At 47.0% G+C, this 17,967-nt stretch overlaps 1 protein-coding gene across 13 annotated transcripts in view; it reads right to left on the reverse strand.

Moving 5' to 3' along the window:
• The window catches only part of MEIS2 (Meis homeobox 2), a 311,789-nt gene that overhangs the window by 94,842 nt on the left and 198,980 nt on the right, over positions 1-17,967 (reverse strand). For all 13 annotated transcript variants that reach the window (XM_086937010.1, XM_086937018.1, XM_086937009.1 and 10 more), the window contains one exon: positions 4,997-5,073. In XM_086937010.1, coding sequence (XP_086793136.1) covers positions 4,997-5,073 — 77 coding nt within the window. The remainder of the gene's footprint in view (positions 1-4,996; positions 5,074-17,967) is intronic.

The following is a 17,967-nucleotide window of genomic DNA, read 5'->3' on the forward strand; positions in this document are numbered from 1 at the left end:
TGGAGAATTGGGCACATCACAAACTCCCTGTGCCTAAAAAGGAACGGGTCCTTGTCTAAAGTAAATGTTGCTTGTGCAAAACGCTCTAATATCTTTGAGGCCAATGACCTCTATATAAAAATTCTGAAAATATATATTTTTTTAAAGCAACAAGAGGGAGGAGGGTGGGAAACTCTGGATGCCAGGCGAGTGGTAGAAAAACATAGATGCAGTGCTCCAATACTTTTGGGTCGAGTTTGTGCTATGTTAAAAAAAAATACAAAAATAAAACCAACATAGGCAATGACAAAGTGGGAGTGGGTGGGAGGGACGGGGAAAACAGTAAGGAAAGGGGGTGTAGCAGCATGGCCAGATCTGCCACCTGCAGAACTGGACTGCACTGTGTTTAGCGCAATGCCAAAGTGCCAAGTCTCAGGCACTGGCCCCCTCAGTCGGTTCCGGATAACCAAATAAGCAAAGAAGGAACCAGCCAATGGGCCCGCTCCTTTAACCCGTTCCGTGCTCGCATCAGCCAACAGCGGACATGAGCACTACCATCCGGTTGCTGCGCACGATCGTTGGCCGACGCAGCCCCACCCACCCTTTAGAACGCCCGCAACGCGGCATACAGCAGCGGTAAACAGGTTAAAGGGCCTGCGACAAGGGATCAAAATACAACTTTAAGTACACACACCAGGGACATCCGATTCTCATAACAGTTTATCTCCTAAAAGCTCATCTTCTGGCAGCTGTCAGTTTGTTCAAAATCCGGTGCATGGGGTTTCGTGAGATATTTTGAGTGGGGGGGCCTGAAACTTCGACTGGCTAGGGGCCTCCACAGGGTTTACTCCATGCTCCATAAGATGCAGAGCTTTGCTCTTAGGTTCACAGGGGATGATGAATGGTGCCGGGTGCAGGGGCCTCTCCGCATGTATCATGTTCAGCACAGTGCCCAGTGTCAGACACCGCCCCCTCCATGCTCCATAAGATGCTCAGGATCACAGGAGAGGGTGCAGGTGCCTCTCTGTACGTACCATGTTCAGCACAGTGCCCAGTGTCAGACACCGCCCCCTCCCTGTGCCATAAGATGCTCAGGATCACAGGCGGTGGGTGCCGGGTGCAAGGGTCACTCTGCGCGCACCGTGTTCAGTACAGTGCTCAGTGTCAGACACGCCCCCTCCATGCGCCATAATATGCTCAGGATCACAGGGGAGGGTGCGGGTGCAAGGGCCTCTCTGCGTGCACCGTGTTCAGCACAGTGCTCAGTGTCAGACACGCCCCCTCCCTGCGCCATAAGATGCTCAGGATCACAGGGGAGTGTGCCGGGTGCAAGGGCCTCTCCGCATGTACCATGTTCAGCACAGTGCTCAGTGTCAGACACGCCCCCTCTATGCTCAGGATCACAGGGAAGGATGCGGGTGCAAGGGCCTCTCTGCGTGCACCGTGTTCAGCACAGTGCTCAGTGTCAGACACGCCCCCTCCCTGCGCCATAATATGCTCAGGATCACAGGCGGTGGGTGCGGGTGCAAGGGCCTCTCCCATGCACTGGTTTCCAATCTTCAGAGCAGGTTGCTTCCCAGCCTCCATTCGGCGCATCCCCTCTCTTCTGTCTTTCTCTCCAGGTTAGCGGTTTATTTCTGCATTAATCACTCTGACAGAAGCAAGGCAACTCAATTTTCTGCTTCTGTGGGCCGGCCATCCTTCCCGCGCAGGCAGCGCAGGGCGCGGAGCGGCCGCCGCTAAGCCTTGCTCACCGCTGTAATTGAAATGCGCCCCGCACTCCGGGCCGCATTACAGGCAGATAACGGCAGTTCCTCTGGCCAATTTAAGTAGCTTGACTTTCCCGGAAAAGGGGAAAAAATTGCCTGACAGATAAGGCAGACAAACTGGCTAATTCTCCAAGCTTGTCTCTCACTGTGATCCCGAAAAAAAATAAAAAAATGAATCTCGGAAACACCAAATCAATTGACCCCGGGGCTCGTGGCGAGGCGGCGAGGCCGATAAGGCGCCCGGCTTTTGTTAATGTGGGGCTGCCTGAGCCCCGCAGATAGGCGCGCTTTGTAAATGAACCTGCTTTGATAAATATATTACAGCCGGCCGCGAATAAAAGGCGGCGGCTTCCCATTTGTAAATACAACCCCTCGCTACAAGGAATTAAAATGATAAAATGGACTTCCATGTAATTAAGTCTGTGTTAGGCCTGAAATCCGCGCCGAGACTTTCCTGGAATTTTGAAAGGAACCTGTCACTTCAATTCATCCGAGCATCGCCAGGGAATGTACTGAGCAAAATTAAGCCGCAGATAAAACCTGGGCCAGTATTTTGATAAGTAATTCCTGTATCATTTCTTCTCCACTGATCATTTAATTTAATCCGCGGGCCAGGGTCTGTTCCTGCAGCCCCCCCGTCCACCCCCGCCTCAGATCTGCGCTAAGCTGGGGACAATGGGCCCCAATGGTGCCGCTGTGATCTGACGCACAGCAAAGAGCCACACAAAACACGGGGTCGAGCCTTGTGCGCACCGGTGGAAACATCAGGCCTACCACCTCAAACACTACAACGCATCCCACTTACCACCGGCCCTGCCCAGCCGACACTACTCTGCACTGCGCACAAAGCTCACAGCTGCCTGCCAATCTCAACGGGTACAGATGTACTGATGATTTCAATACTTTTAAAATAACAATAATAAAAAAAAATCATAAAATGTAACCCAATGCACAATCATAAATAAATAAGTTGCAATGGATGATCGGTTTTAAAAATACACACCTCAGCAGTGCAATGTCTCCACACAGTGCAAGAGTGTAACATCACTTATTCACGTGTTTATGCTTTTACTGGATGTGCACATTCAACTGTCTAAAATCAATCAAAATGTCGTTTTCAGAACTAAGATTTGGACCATTGTACCCCACGTGTGCACATTAAGGCTTAAAGAAGTTACTGAGGTGGCGGGAGGGTCTCTGTGACGTCAGTGGTACATAATAAGGCTTTAGGAAGTCACTGAGATGGCATGAGGGGTTCTGTTACGTCAGAGGTACATAATAAGGCTTAAAGAAGGTACAGATGTGGCAGTCGGGGCTCAGTGACGTCAGAGGTACAGAATAAGGCTTTATGAAGTTACTGAGGTGGCGAGAGGCACTGTGACGTCAGAGGTACATAATAAGGCTTTATGAAGTTACTGAGATGGCAAGAGGCACTGTGACGTCAGAGGTACATAAGGCTTAAAGCAGGTACAGATGTGGCCGTCGGGGCTCTGTGACGTCAGAGGTACATAATAAGGCTTAAAGCAGGTACAGATGTGGCAGTCGGGGCTCTGTGACGTCAGAGGTACATAATAAGGCTTTATGAAGTTACTGAGGTGGTGAGAGGTACTGTGACGTCAGAGGTACATAATAAGGCTTTATGAAGTTACTGAGATGGCAAGAGGCACTGTGACGTCAGAGGTACATAATAAGGCTTAAAGAAGGTACAGATGTGCCAGTCAAGGTCCAATGACGTCAGAGGTACATAAGGCTTTATGACGCTTTGGAGGTGGTGGGAGGGGCTCTGTGACGTCAGAGGTACATAAGGCTTTATGACGCTTTGGAGGTGGCGGGAGGTGCTCTGTGACATCAGAGGTGCATAATAAGGCTTTATGAAGTTACTGAGATAGCATGAAAGGTTCTGTGACGTCAGAAATGAAGCATTAAAACATTTCCCTTCTCGAGTCCTCTTGTAACTATCCCCAGCGGCCCCTATTCCTTCCTCAGAAATTGCTCCTAAAAGGCGGATGGAGCGCATTGCGTTTATTGCAATAATGTTCTTCAATCATGTCGGTGTTGATAATGACACGCTTTAAATACATTACGTCTATAATGAGAAAAGAAAGAGCTAGGACATTATGAGCAGACTAGTTTGTGTCTTAAAAATTCAGTTGTTGCGTATCCTGCCCTTGGCTAACTTAGGAGGAGGTATGGGGACTAATTTGAGTATTCCCAGACTGGTCCTATAAAAAAAGAGAGCTGTAAGCTATGTATATGAATTACATTAAGCTATGGATCCCTGCGAAGAGAGCAAGAATGTACAGGAACTTCCATTAAACAACCACTGACCATGTCCTTCACACAATGAGTACACAATGCCGCCATTTTGAGTTTTGTTTGGGACAAAAAGGTTGCCTTTAAGAGACTTAACTGCAGAGAGTCAGATATAAGACCACTTCCCTGCACATTTGTCTGGCACAAGTTGAAGTGTGCTTGCCTCCACATTGTTCTACTCGCACCCCACAAAGTGAGAGTTGATGAAGGACGGGTTACCTCAGGAAATTTCTCAAACTTCTATGTCCAATGGGCAGGGATGATGGGAGTTGGTGTCCCGTCATAACTTAACTTCTGTTCAACTCCCTCCCTGTGGCTACAGTGAGTGACGTACCCTTGGCACCTACGCTCATCAAATCACAACTCAGCTGTGAGCAGTCCCTCTGAGACCAAGAGCAGGAGCTCGAAAGGAAGTCTGTGGCAGTCAACATGCCCTTCCTCAGGTGCACGTTGTATACTCGGACATCACCACAGCACTCTATTATGCACTAAAACAGTACGCAGGGCATTAATGGTGCATTGCGCTTCTGCAAAACAGGCTCACTGATCAATCAGGAAGTGACAACTGAGTTTCGTTGCCCTGGACGCCATTTTGGATCTCTTTTGACATTTCCAAGTTCCATGCACTTGGGACTTGTGATGTGTCTGGTCACCAGCTCAGCGTCATGCTCTAGAACACACGGTTGCCTCTGTGCATCCTCTCACTCCTTACGTGCACGGTTCATGTTGTATAGAGATCATGCAGAGAGTGGTGTATGTCCTGACCTACGTTCACAAGAATACATCGTTTGCGGTGCAGTGTGTGGGATAAGTTACCCTCCTTTCTTTGGTTGGGTTCTGTAACATTCTAAACAACTATGCAAAAGCATAAGAAAAACACAATAATATTACATTTCCGCTTTGAGGGTAATAAAATGGCGGCCGCTGCCCCTTACCAGTTGTTTACTTGAAGTATTGTGAGTCCCGTGTCTTGAGCTAACTGTTTTTTCTGTTCCTCTGAAGGGTACGGGTGCTGAAAGAAGAAAAAGAGGTATGTCAAGGGATAACCAGGCATGAAGAAGAGGTTAGTGTTCAAAGTAAGTTTCAGCCATTGGCGGGTGGGCATGACCTCAAGGGGTTATGGATAATTATGGGAGACAAGGGGAAACAACAGTGTGGCGACCTGGGAAATCAGCTGGTACTGCAAAGAAAACTTGTCATAAATCAAAATATGTATCAATGGACATACAATCACCACGCTACCAACGGTAGTATAAGTTACGTCACACACCCTCTGACCTCTTATTACCCGACAGGCTTCAGCTCTTGTTCCACGACAGTCACTATTTTACTTTAGAAAGGTTGCGGGGGAAACCAAAAAGTGGTTACTAAGGCATTATGGTCTCAGAAAACCCCAGTTATTTTCAGTTCTTGCTGCTGCCTTCAAGATGCAGGGTTAAAGGCGTGCAAGGGCAGGTGCAGGGTTCCCAACGCGCAAGTGAGGCGCACCACATGGTACCCTGAGCGCCCCTTCATTGATGTCCATGCATGTCGTATTCACAGTTACGTGCATCTGTGTTTATCCTATGTAACCACTTCCATTTCAAAAGTCATCTGTAAAATCTTTCACTGGTAACAACATACTTCTTTGTACGCTGTTTTGTATTAGCTACTATCCTATGTAACTGTATCTACACATATGTAACTTGTGCAACTGTGATACTCCCAACTATGTAAAGTGCTCTGATACCTTTGGGTCAAGCGTGTGCTATATGAAACCCAACAATAAATAAATAAATAAATAAACAAATAAATAAACAAATAAATAAACAAATAAATAAACAAATAAATAAATGTGTTCCACTTTTGCAATGGTGGAGTCTCTAACATGCCAAGATTTAGGCTCAAGATGGATTGATTGATGTTCTGATCACAGTACACGTGGCGACACAATTAACATGCTATTGCCTGGCCTGCCGCTGCACTAGCAGTCTTCCAGCAGGACCCGCCTCCTAGCAACCCTCCTTGCTGCCACATAGACCATGGCCTGGGTTGCTGACCTAGACAAGAAGCGTGTTCCGAAGCATCCAGTGTCCATGAAGTCCTTGATTGCAAAGGCCACCTTATTACGACATGCCAGACAGCGCTCGCTGTACATCCCGCGTCACGCAGGTGGCCCGGTGCCAGCGCTGGCCTGACGCTGCACCAGCCGCATCATCTTCCCACCCATTATCACGCCAGCAGCATCCTCCGGGGTACCGTCCCATATTGTTGTCCCATTAGCTACAAAGGCTTCTGGACTGCTAATGCCACTTAAGTGCATTGCTCCGCAGTTATCAATATTGAACCTCGTCTGGTGTTTGTTCGACGGTGCAGGCAGCGCATCCAGGCCTTTCCGTAAAAAGAGCCTTCGATGACAGAAGAATGCAGCCCTAGTCCCCAAGAGTGGCATATGCAGCTAACATTTAAACCTCAAAGAAGAGATATAGACAAAAAGCTACATTCCTGTTAGCTCCAGCCCATCGATGTACAATACATGTTTCTATAGAGACATTTTTTTTTAGATCTGACTAAGTCCTGGATGTTAACTGAGGAAGGCATGATTTAACTTTAAGAATGAGTGGACGTGGTTCAGACGGCCCCCGGCCGTCCTCCGCATACGCCCACCGTGATGCCGGGGCCATCCGAAGCATGCAAGGGGTTGAAAGAGGCAAACATATAAAATGCAAAATTGAGCCTGTTTAGAAAATCACAACAACAGGAAAGTGATGGATGGAATGCTTGAATTAACCTCAGCCACTGACAATTGCTTAGGACTATAGTCCAGTCCATCTTTTTAGTCCACTACGACACTGTAGACAGAGTCCGCCATATGCAAATCAGTCTGGGTCCTGCTCCAATAGGAACAGTCCAGCCTGAACTGACTGAGATTAATTCAAATATTTCACCCATCACTTTTTTGCTTGCCTAAGTGTGACAGGTATGCCCAGACGTGGGTCCTGTGGTCACGGTGCCACAGGACTAAAGTAACACCTGGCTGGCGTGGCCGAGGTGAGCCGAAACTGATGTCGGGTTGTTCGTATTCACGCTCTGGCCGGCCTCTATGGGCTGGACTTTTCAAATTGGAGTGGAACCAAGGCTCATTTGCATATGGGTGGTTCCTGTCTGAGGTAGCATTGTGGGTAAAAAATGGCCTTAAATCCAACCCAAGTAATTACAAGTGGCTGAGATTAACTTGAATATTCCACCTAACAACTTTTTGTTTTTCTTGTTTATTAAATGACAACCGTATAGGCCAGGGAAGATCAGAGTCTTACGGGGTTTGTAAACAGCAGAGTCCATCTGAGATCCAACTCCCCAATGATATGCAGTGTGAACCTGGGCAGGAGAAAAATGTGTCCCTATGTCTCGTTTCATGTCCGCAATTGGGCGAGTGCCACAAAACTGCCAGAACGGATAGTAGACACTACCAAACCCACGGAGGAGTGGTTTTTAACACGGAGGTGGCCTTTGGGAGCGCCAGCTCAACCTCTGGGTTTTACGCCCATATCTTTGAAGTGCACACAGTCATGTTTGTTACAGTTCATTTACTTCCCTCAAGGTGTGTGGTCCTTGACGGTGGACCATTGCCCACACAGCTAAGCAAAGAGCCGGTGGTTTTCATGTCCACCGATGTTTGCATGGAAGATTGTGGAACATATCGAAGGTATCGTAGAGCTCAGCAGGACTACCCAAAACTATTTCTCAAAATACAATGGAATTCTGTAAAACTGAGTGGCTTATTCTGCGGGACGGTTACTATGGAAAATATTCCACAAATAGAGGCCGTCCTGTGTATGGCCATCACTAGCTCATTCCATGCACGTGCCGCAGTGTTGAACGGGTGCAGTGCCGTCCTTTCTGCTGATCTGAATAGCTTTAGATCTGTAACTAAAAATAAAAGTATGAGGAGTGGGTGGGGCCTTGCAGGGGGCGGGGTCTCAGCTAGAGACATGTCTGAGACCCCCCAACACAAAAACAAATATTTTGAATTGTTTTCACACCCCTTAATGGACATCGGCTGTTCAAAGCCTCAACAGGTGAGCTGGAAATCCACTTTCTGCAATGGCTTCCAGCTTGTTTTCCATTCCACCATGTGATACCGGCTCCTCACCGGGTGACCGTTTGAAGGGATCCAATATAGTGGGACACACAGGTCTGCAGCTTCCAGGCAGGAACTTCTGTCCAGAACCCCCGGATACGCAAACAGCACTCGAAAAAACGAGGCTGCAGACACTTGCAACATAATCATTTCTAACGTAGAGCTACACTCCTGGGAGGTACCTTCTTTGCTGTACGGAACACTAATTATCAGATATAATTACCATACAGAAGTCCCCTTGGTGGCTCATACTCTAAAGACAACTAACATGAGCGCGCCTCGGACACTGAGCTAATGCTTATAAAAAACCAACAAGCCTCTTCTCTGTGATACGCTTAGATCCTTTTCATCATAGAATTTTGCACCAAGCCCTCATATTTTAACTATAGTATATTAGGTATTTGTCTGTTTGCTGTCTTTGGCCCTGAGGAAGGTGACATTCACCGAAACGTACGTCGGCCTACCATCTACTGTCCAGGATACGATCTGGTTAATTCCATCATAACCAGTAGAACCATACCATCTAGGTTCCCATGCGTTCCGCATTAAATACACCTCTGAGCCAGCATTAGTGTTAGTCCAATGTCTTGTACTCTTATGTTTATGTGTTTAGTCTGTTAGATCTGTATCTTTTATTCTTTAGAAATAGTATGACTGATGTATGAGTCTGTGTTGTATGATCACTAGGATTAACTGCTATTAGAGGGCGCTTTTTTGGATGATAGAATGACCATTACTAAAATTTGTATGTAAAAATGTGTTTTTCATAATGATATTGTAATGTACTTTTGCACAAATGTTTTTTTTCTTTTTATGAATGTTCAAACATTTTGAAAATGAAAAAATAGTCAAATAAATATATCTTGTTTGAATAATACCTCACAGTTTCTCGTTGGCATCTTTCTAAAAAACTGTCTGGATATAGTCCATGTTAAAAGAAATATAGGTCCGCACAGAGGTATTGTCTTCTTTTTCGCTTCCAGGGCATGGGCACTTTTCTCGATAGGACGGAAAACTGGCATCAAACCGATTCACATTACTGACCAGACACAGCAGACATTCCATTCCATTATTTCAAGGCATGTCCATGCACTAAATTGTGCATTCCACACCATTGCCCCTTCCTAGTTCACAAGGGCCTGTGCTCATAAACCGTACTATTCTTTACGCCAATTCAGTGGGTGGATCGGGGGAATTTTGAAAATATCACATGCAAATTTTCACATGCAACCAAACTTCGCATGCACGGTCAACACAACCTGAACTATCCACACAGAAGAATCCGCTGTGGCATATTCCATTTGCAAAACACATACTATTTAGAACTCCTTGAAATGCGAGAGATACATTTAGTACTGCTATGGGGTGCGGTTTCAATGCATACTAGGAATAAAATGAGCATAAAAACCCTTCTGGAAGTCTGGCTGACATAGCAGCCTTTAGACATGTGCCTGCGCATTAATACAGACGAGACTAGTCATTTGACATGAAGTCAAATAAATATTTTGATCGTTCCTCTAAGGATGACAGCGCACACTTATGAGTCAATAATGGATCTGCTGCAGCGCAGTACTGTTTATAAATCATTTAATTTTCCAAAGAAATCCATATGTATAGTCATTCTTTGCACAAAATGTCACAAACTCTCTCCTCTTCCGTTGCCTCAAGGTTTCGAGTCCAGGTTTTAGCTCTCTCTGCCTCACCTTGGAGTCATTGGCTTTCATAAAAATCCTAAATACTTGGGAGTTTAATGTGCCCAACATATGCCTCCAAGACTTCTGCAGCTCCTGGGCAATGCACTTAGTCCTACACATCATTTCTTCCTCATGGAGCAGAAAGCTCACAGTGAGGAGCATCGGCCTTAGCCCTGAAGAAGTCCAGAATCAGCTGAAACATGTCATCAATCAAGACAGACTTTCCAATGTCAATGCACCCATTGTGACTTTCTCCATCCAAATGTAATGCACATATTAGAATGATAACCACAACTATAAGTTGTTTTTAGTCGCAAACAGTGTACCCGTACCCTGTAATCTTCCAGTTATTTTATTTGGTTTGTGTATTCTGAAACATGTTGCCTCCTGAGCAAATAATACCAGGTGCTACAATACGGATAAACACAAACCCCTATATACATTATGTTTTCAATAGAATTGCAACAGTGAAACATGTTCTCATAATGCAACTTTCAGATGGTGAGCTTGGAAGCCAGAATCAGGGGGCTGACTCTGTACCTGAGCATTTTGTCAACCCCACTGTCCACCGCCACCAAAATCGATAGCTCATTTACTGATCAACAGTTAAAACACACACACCGATAACAGAACAACAAATACACAAGCAATGCTGCAGCTCAGAAACCCAACCAGACTGTCGTCGGTGATAGAATCCTCAAAGCCAGAGCTGGAAGGTACCGGACAGCGGGCGTGCGGGTGCGCGCGAGCGCATACTGATGGCAGGGCGCAAGCAACATAACAGAGTGGGCAGGGAAGTTATCTTTCAATGAGCTTCTTCATCAGGAAACACTTTATGTTTGCAGGTGAACCTGGAAATGGACAGTGATGCTGATCAGGGAAGATAAGACGGTTCGCCCGGCAACCACGGAAGCCCAAAAACGGTGCATTCTGGGACCGCCACCAACAAATCCACTTTCTAGGATTCAGTCACAGAGCATCCAGCCATTCCACCTGCCAAGGGACTCTAGGCTTCCCCCTTCCCAAAGGCCATGACTCTCCCAGTGATTGAAAGGCCCATAAGGCCTAGTGTGGTTGGATGTGAGGAGTGTTCTATACCTGCCGCACAGATGTGTGGGATTTTTTTTTAAAAAGCACCGGTTATGTTACAAATTAAGGCACGGGGAGATTAAATAATTATGACGCCTAAGCATGATATAGACTTAACACCAGCATCACACTCAACTGCCAGGCCACATGTTGTATTCACTCTTCCGGGCCCTCCATATGTCACACACATGTGCAGCTATATCATGCACGCTTATATCCCCCTGTTGAGGTCTTTACAAAAGAGAGCACAAAAAGGCCCTTGTCGCACCTATCCATACTCACAAGACTTCATGGACATTCCAGGGTCCACTGATTTTACTTGCATGTTGATCTACGCAAAGCCACTCTAAGCTAAGGGCTTAGCAAACCCTTTTACCCTCACACAGCCAGGCACCAACACACACGGTGGACGGCATTCCCACATTGTCCAGGCAGGATGGAGAATGGGCCACAAAGTCATAATAGTGCTGTTAAACACTATAAAAAGGGAAGCAACATAACAATATGTCAATACTGCTGCGCTTCCATCACAAATGTGATGAGTGACAGCCATGCATGACGTTTTATCAGATGTCTTTTCAAGGGATCTTTACATTTTCAAATACACAAAAGAAGTTTTTTGAATGCATCTACAAGTTAAGAAACCCACCGAGATGAACGCATCATCCGCATGTGTAGTGGGAGAATAGGTCTGAAGCACACCAGGTAATAAGGCCGGTGTCTGACGCCATGCCACCTACAATGAGATGAAAGGAACACAAACACACATCTACTATTGTGTGTCTGCCAACAGCAAAGAGATCAACAGATCTAATCAAGGGAAGTGGAACGACATCGCTACAGCATATAATTTTAACTAATCATACGCATCGCCAGGAGCGGGCCCATTTGTCATCAAAATAAGGGGCTACGCGCAACAGGGGCAGCGTCACGACGAGGCGGTCCAGGCGGATGGGTTAACTAGATTTGTTTTGATGCAGCAAATACAAGCTTTTGAAATATTCTGGAAAAGGCAACAAAGAGAGATGATGCTGAGTTAATATGGGTTACGCATACAATAAAAATAAATTTTTCTGATTGCTAGGTGTTGACACTTTTTTGGCTGGGCCTGCATGCTCTTCCTGGAAAGCTGTGTAATTAACACTGGGTATTTTTTTTTGCTTTTTCTCAGCCCCTCCTCTTTGGAGCCTACCACATTAGCGATGACCCCTTTGCTGCCTCTAAACCGCTAATAGTGCTCGGCAGGCGCAAGAAAAATGTGCAGGCGAGGTGAGATCCGCGGCAGGTCATTTTTGTTTCGGTGCCAGGGCCTCTTCGGCCACTTGCCTGCCTTCCAAAGGCATCTATCCTGGGCTGTCAGAAGATGCCCTCTTGGCATGGTGATAAATGCCCCCTCCCTCAACAAATGGACTCTCCCTCATCATGGAATAGGCTATTACCCTCTTAGTAATGGCGGCCACAAGGCGAGGCGCGCAGGAGAACGGCATCAAATGTAAGATTTGTAATTTGTCATTTGTAATTTGTATTTATATAGCGCGTTATCACCAACGGTCTCTAAGCGCTGTAAGAGAGACAATTCTGCATTAGGTAGGTGATGGGGAAGGCACTTTACTGTGTGCCCCAAGCCTCTTGGAAGAGTATGGTCTTTAATTTTTTCCTGAAAGGTAGGTTGGAAAAGCTTTGTGAAACATAACGGGGGTGCACTCTGAATATTGAAACCAGGACATCCATGGCACAGAGTATTCTGAACAAAACAACGACTCCAGAATGTCAACAGGCGAGTCTAGATTTTCTATACCTAACTCCACATATATGTGTCACCGCAATATATATATATATCTTCAAGGTACGTAGATGTGAAATCAGTAATGGTACAGCTATACATCCCCATATGTACCTACCTTTTGATATTTGCCCCTCAATACTCTGTCCTCGATAGTCTTGCACCACAATATGCGGGGGTTGGGTGAGAGGGTTGATTTTTAGTAGTACAACCATTATGGGACAAGGGGCAGTTTCCAGACAAACCCTGGAGGGCTGGGGTAGAGTCAGTTGCATGGACTGGAATGCCCCTAGTTCCCCACATTCTATATGGCCTGGTTTCCAGAATACCACACACTGCCAGTAAAAGACACAAACACATGCACTCTTCGCACACTAAACTCACCCCAGAGGTTAAAATTTGGAAACACTGGTGCGCACCACCTGCAAAAAACTCCTAAAACTAGACTCCCTCGTCACACAGCGATGACCTCAACTAACCGTCTTCAGGGAAGGGCAAACGCCGTGTCCAAAGAGATGCAACATAACGCAAGATTTTTCAGACAACAGAAATCTTGGGGTGATCTGTTTCTAAAGGGTGCTGGGTGTGGTACCAGAAATCCGTGGACTAAATATCCTCTGACAAAAACAGTTTGTCCCAAATCTCCAACAAAAATATCACCCCATTGGACCTACCTTAAATTCTACACCCAATGGGCCGGTTTATGACACAATTTTTATGTTGGGTGATGTTTTTATCATGATATTCTGAAATGCCAACAGATGCGGCTATCGGAATCACATTCCGGTGGTGAATGATTCTTGTGTGAAGATCTGTGGACAACCAGAATCCTTTGCATCTCCGGGGGTCGACTCCACATTTCAAGCTCCCACATTCATAAATAAGTTCCTTTGAGATTATAACTGTATCTCTTATACACGTGGGGCTTCAGTGCTATGTAAAACCTTTTTACTAATTTGCTTAGTAAGAGTGGACAGGTATCCCCAAGGCCATACAATGCCTCCATATGCAGCCTGTTATATTTCTTAAAAAACAATAATACTGGCAGCGGCTCTGGCCGCCATTTTGTTTTCGTGCTTTTCTAGCTGTTGACGGATTTACCCCACCTATGTGTCCAGGTCTGGAGGCCTGACCGAGAGCATTGGATCCAGCTCTGGAGACCTCAAATGGAGCATCCTGACATTTCTAAAGACCTAACATGGAGATCTTGGTCAGCATATTACCTGTCTGCAGACCTCACCTTATGCGGAGACTAGAACGCCATCTGGGGCACGGAGTCGATTCCAGAGCCCACATCTACAGAAGAACTAAGACAAACCGGAGAAAGTCCACAGTCTAAGGACCAAAATAGAGCTTGTTTCAAATCTCACTGCTTAGAAGAGAACCTCAAACCTGCGATAAACACATGGAATACTGTAATTTACAAATCAACGGCAAGGGTAAAAACCATGCCGTAGATACAAGCTGGGAAATTAGCCCAATAGAGGAGATGGCCTAGGCGTGGGCACCTGGCCACAAATACCCCACCATCCTACCACACCATCCTTTGGTAAACCACAAGGCAAACACATGCCACTCATCTGTGGTCCTTCAGAGGTGTGGACCTATCGAAAGGTAAATGTCAACCTCACAACAACGCTTAATACATAATAAACCACACCGAAGACCACCATCTCACACCGACGGGTACCACTGTTTCACCCAGACAGGAACCACCATGTCACACAGACAGGAACCACCATCTGACGCAGACGGGAACCACCATCTGACGCAGACGGGAACCACCATCTGACGCAGACGGGAACCACCATCTGACGCAGACGGGAACCACCATCTCACCCAGACGGGAACCACCATCTCAGGCAGACGGGAACCACCATCTCACGCAGACGGGAACCACCATCTCATGCAGGTGGAAACCACAATCTCTCACCCACACGGGAACCACCATCTCACCCACACGGGAACCACCATCTCACGCAGACAGGAACCACCATCTCACACAGATGGGAACCAACTTCTCACGCAGGTGGGAACAACCATCTTACAGAGACAGGAACCACATCTCACACGGGCAGGAACCACCATCTCTCCAGCAGACGGGAACCACCATGTCTCACGCAGACGGGAACCACCATCTCACGCAAACGGAAACCACCATCTCTCACGCAGACGGGAACCACCATCTCAGGCAGACAGCAACCACATCTCACACGAGCAGGAACTACCATCTCACGGAGGTGGAAACCACAATCTCTCACACAGACGGGAACCAACATCTCACCCAGACGGGAACCACCATCTAACGCAGACGGGAACCACCATCTCAAGCAGACGGGAACCACCATCTCACGCAGACGGGAACCACCATCTCACCCAGACGGGAACCACCATCTCACGTAGACGGGAACCACCATCTCACCCAGACGGGAACCACCATCTCACCCAGACGGGAACCACCATCTCACCCAGATGGGAACCACCATCTCACGAAGACGGGAACCACCATCTCACGTAGACGGGAACTACCATCTCACCCAGACGGGAACCACCATCTCACGCAGATGGGAACCACCATCTCAAGCAGACGGGAACCACCATCTAACGCAGACGGGAACCACCATCTCAAACAGACGGGAACCACCATCTCACGCAGACGGGAACCACCATCTCACCCAGACGGGAACCACCATCTCACGTAGACAGGAACCACCATCTCACCCAGACGGGAACCACCATCTAACGCAGACGGGAACCACCATCTCAAGCAGACGGGAACCACCATCTCACGCAGACGGGAACCACCATCTCACCCAGACGGGAACCACCATCTCACGTAGACGGGAACCACCATCTCACCCAGACGGGAACCACCATCTCACGCAGATGGGAACCACCATCTCACGAAGACGGGAACCACCATCTCACGTAGACGGGAACCACCATCTCACCCAGACGGGAACCACCATCTCACGCAGATAGGAACCACCATCTCACGAAGACGGGAACCACCATCTCACGTAGACGGGAACCACCATCTCAGGCAGACGGGAACCACCATCTCACTCACAGGGGCCTGTCATCTTAAACATGGGCCCATCACAGAAAGGACCCAACAAACACATCAGGCCTGAAGCTATGCTTTTCATCTCCATGGCTGGCAAATGCGCCTGCGCGGTTGCACCAGAGGGGAGGTACACCTTTCCTGATGCTCCCCCACATTCTGAAAGCGAAAGCTCAGCGCGTTTGTCCCAGGCCACCCTGGCGCGGTCATCTCTGCTTCATCAGTACCATCCCTGAGGACCAAAAGCTGTAATGCAACGGCAGCCATGATGGATGATGCTATCAGCGTGGTGGGCGTATGGGGGGGGGTGAGGTTCAGGTGGGGAGAGGCCATAGCTTAATGATACAGCCAGACTCGACACGTGCCCCTAATCAATAATTTTAAGATGCTGCTGTACATCAGGCAAGGACACCAGAAAGGGCAGCGTGGTCCATCCGGGGCATCCTGAGCGCCTACGCCGAGTCACAGAGGCCTTCTCGGCACATAAGCGAAATCTATATTCCTTGTTTGAAAAAGACAAGTCTGCGATGCATCTCTAAATCTTAGAGGTTTCAAAAAGGCACGTTTGTGATTCCAAGTGGAACGAGCAGCCCTCCAAGTGCCTCCTGCAGCCAGGAAAGAGCTGCAAAAGCCGCCTTTGATGCCTATAATGATATTGCAGCCCTTTTGTTCGCGCGCGAACGGAGGCATGGATTAAAGGGGGTTTATCCGCCGGTCCTTTCATCTACAGTAGGTCCCCCCCAAACGAACGGATTGCTCACGTCGCAGCTTTAAATTAAATTGTGCGAGAAAAGTGTCATTAGCGCTTCTGCGGCGCGCGGCGCTATTGTGATCTCGCAGGGCCCGCTGGGTCAAATTCCTAGGTCGGATGCTGGGTTCACTGTACTCGGCCAGCCCTGGCCCTGCCGAGTGCGGTGATATCACGACGGCAATAAAAAACCTGCACATACTGGCCCTTTAAATGCTTCAGAGTAGAAAAGAACCCTTTGGCCAAGTGGGATTTTTGCTGTCCTTTTTAAATCTACAATTTCTGCACAAATCCTTCACGTAATTCAGCCTTGAATGCCTCTACACTTGTTATTTTCTATTTTATTATTAATATACACACAGTGACCTTTTTTGCGCTGAATCTAATTTTGTTTACAAGCTTTTGGAATTAAAGGTTCGCTCCTTTTATTCCAGTCATAACCCATTCTTTATAATCTTTATTTTAACAGTTGTTTGTTAGGTTCCCGTTCTGTGTGTGAGCTTCTGTAAGCCTCTGGCTACACGAGGTCCTGTGTCTCTGCAAAAACATGGGTCTGTGGCCATATGTTTTAATAAAGGAGGCGGCCATGTTGGCGTGCTCCCGTGATGCAGTCTGTTTGATGACATCAGAGAGCTTAGGCATCATTTTAAAACTGGGAAATGTGGTTATTCCCAGGTGGCTGTGACTGGAGGAACTGTAAAGCACCCCTTGGCTAGCAATTGTGTAGATTGAATTTGCAGAACAAACGTAAACCTTATTTCAAATGACATTTAATGGAAAAATTGTAGCATTTAACTTTTTTTCCCACGAATGTTCCCCAGTTTGTTTTTTCATGCCCATAAATGCATCCCTTCTGAATGACTGAGAAAAATGGGAAACTGAGAAGAAGAAAGTTACAAGCCAGTCCAAGGCATACCATAGTCGCACACAGACACTTTGGCCGCATTGACCTCCACCTTACTCTCTGCAGTGACTACCTCCCGCCCCCCACTCACTGGCCGAACCCACCCGTGAGTCATGGGGCCCCCTTCGACCACCTCATACTACTGTGATATCTTACTTAGTGTCATGTTTCCTTTATTTACTAAATTACTTAATGTATCCTATGATTGATTCTTGCTGTAAAGCGCTCCGATACCTTCTGGTCTGGCCAGCGCTATATAAAACTCATAATAAATAAATAAATAAAAGTGGCGCAGAACGATCATTAGCCCCCCAATGTGTCCAGTTGCAAGCTGTGGATACTGAACACCTTATTTTTATTTTTATAGACCCCCTCTCATTTGTGTCTTGAGACATCTGGGGTTCCAGGAGGAGACCCCTAAAAGGAAGGCAAAAAAAAAAATGAAGGCAAACTTCTATCAAACCAAGAAATTAAACTAAATTAGAACTTTGATGTCTTCTTACA

This window comes from Lissotriton vulgaris, chromosome 9, assembly GCF_964263255.1.
Source record: "Lissotriton vulgaris chromosome 9, aLisVul1.2, whole genome shotgun sequence".
Lineage (NCBI taxonomy): Eukaryota > Metazoa > Chordata > Amphibia > Caudata > Salamandridae > Lissotriton > Lissotriton vulgaris.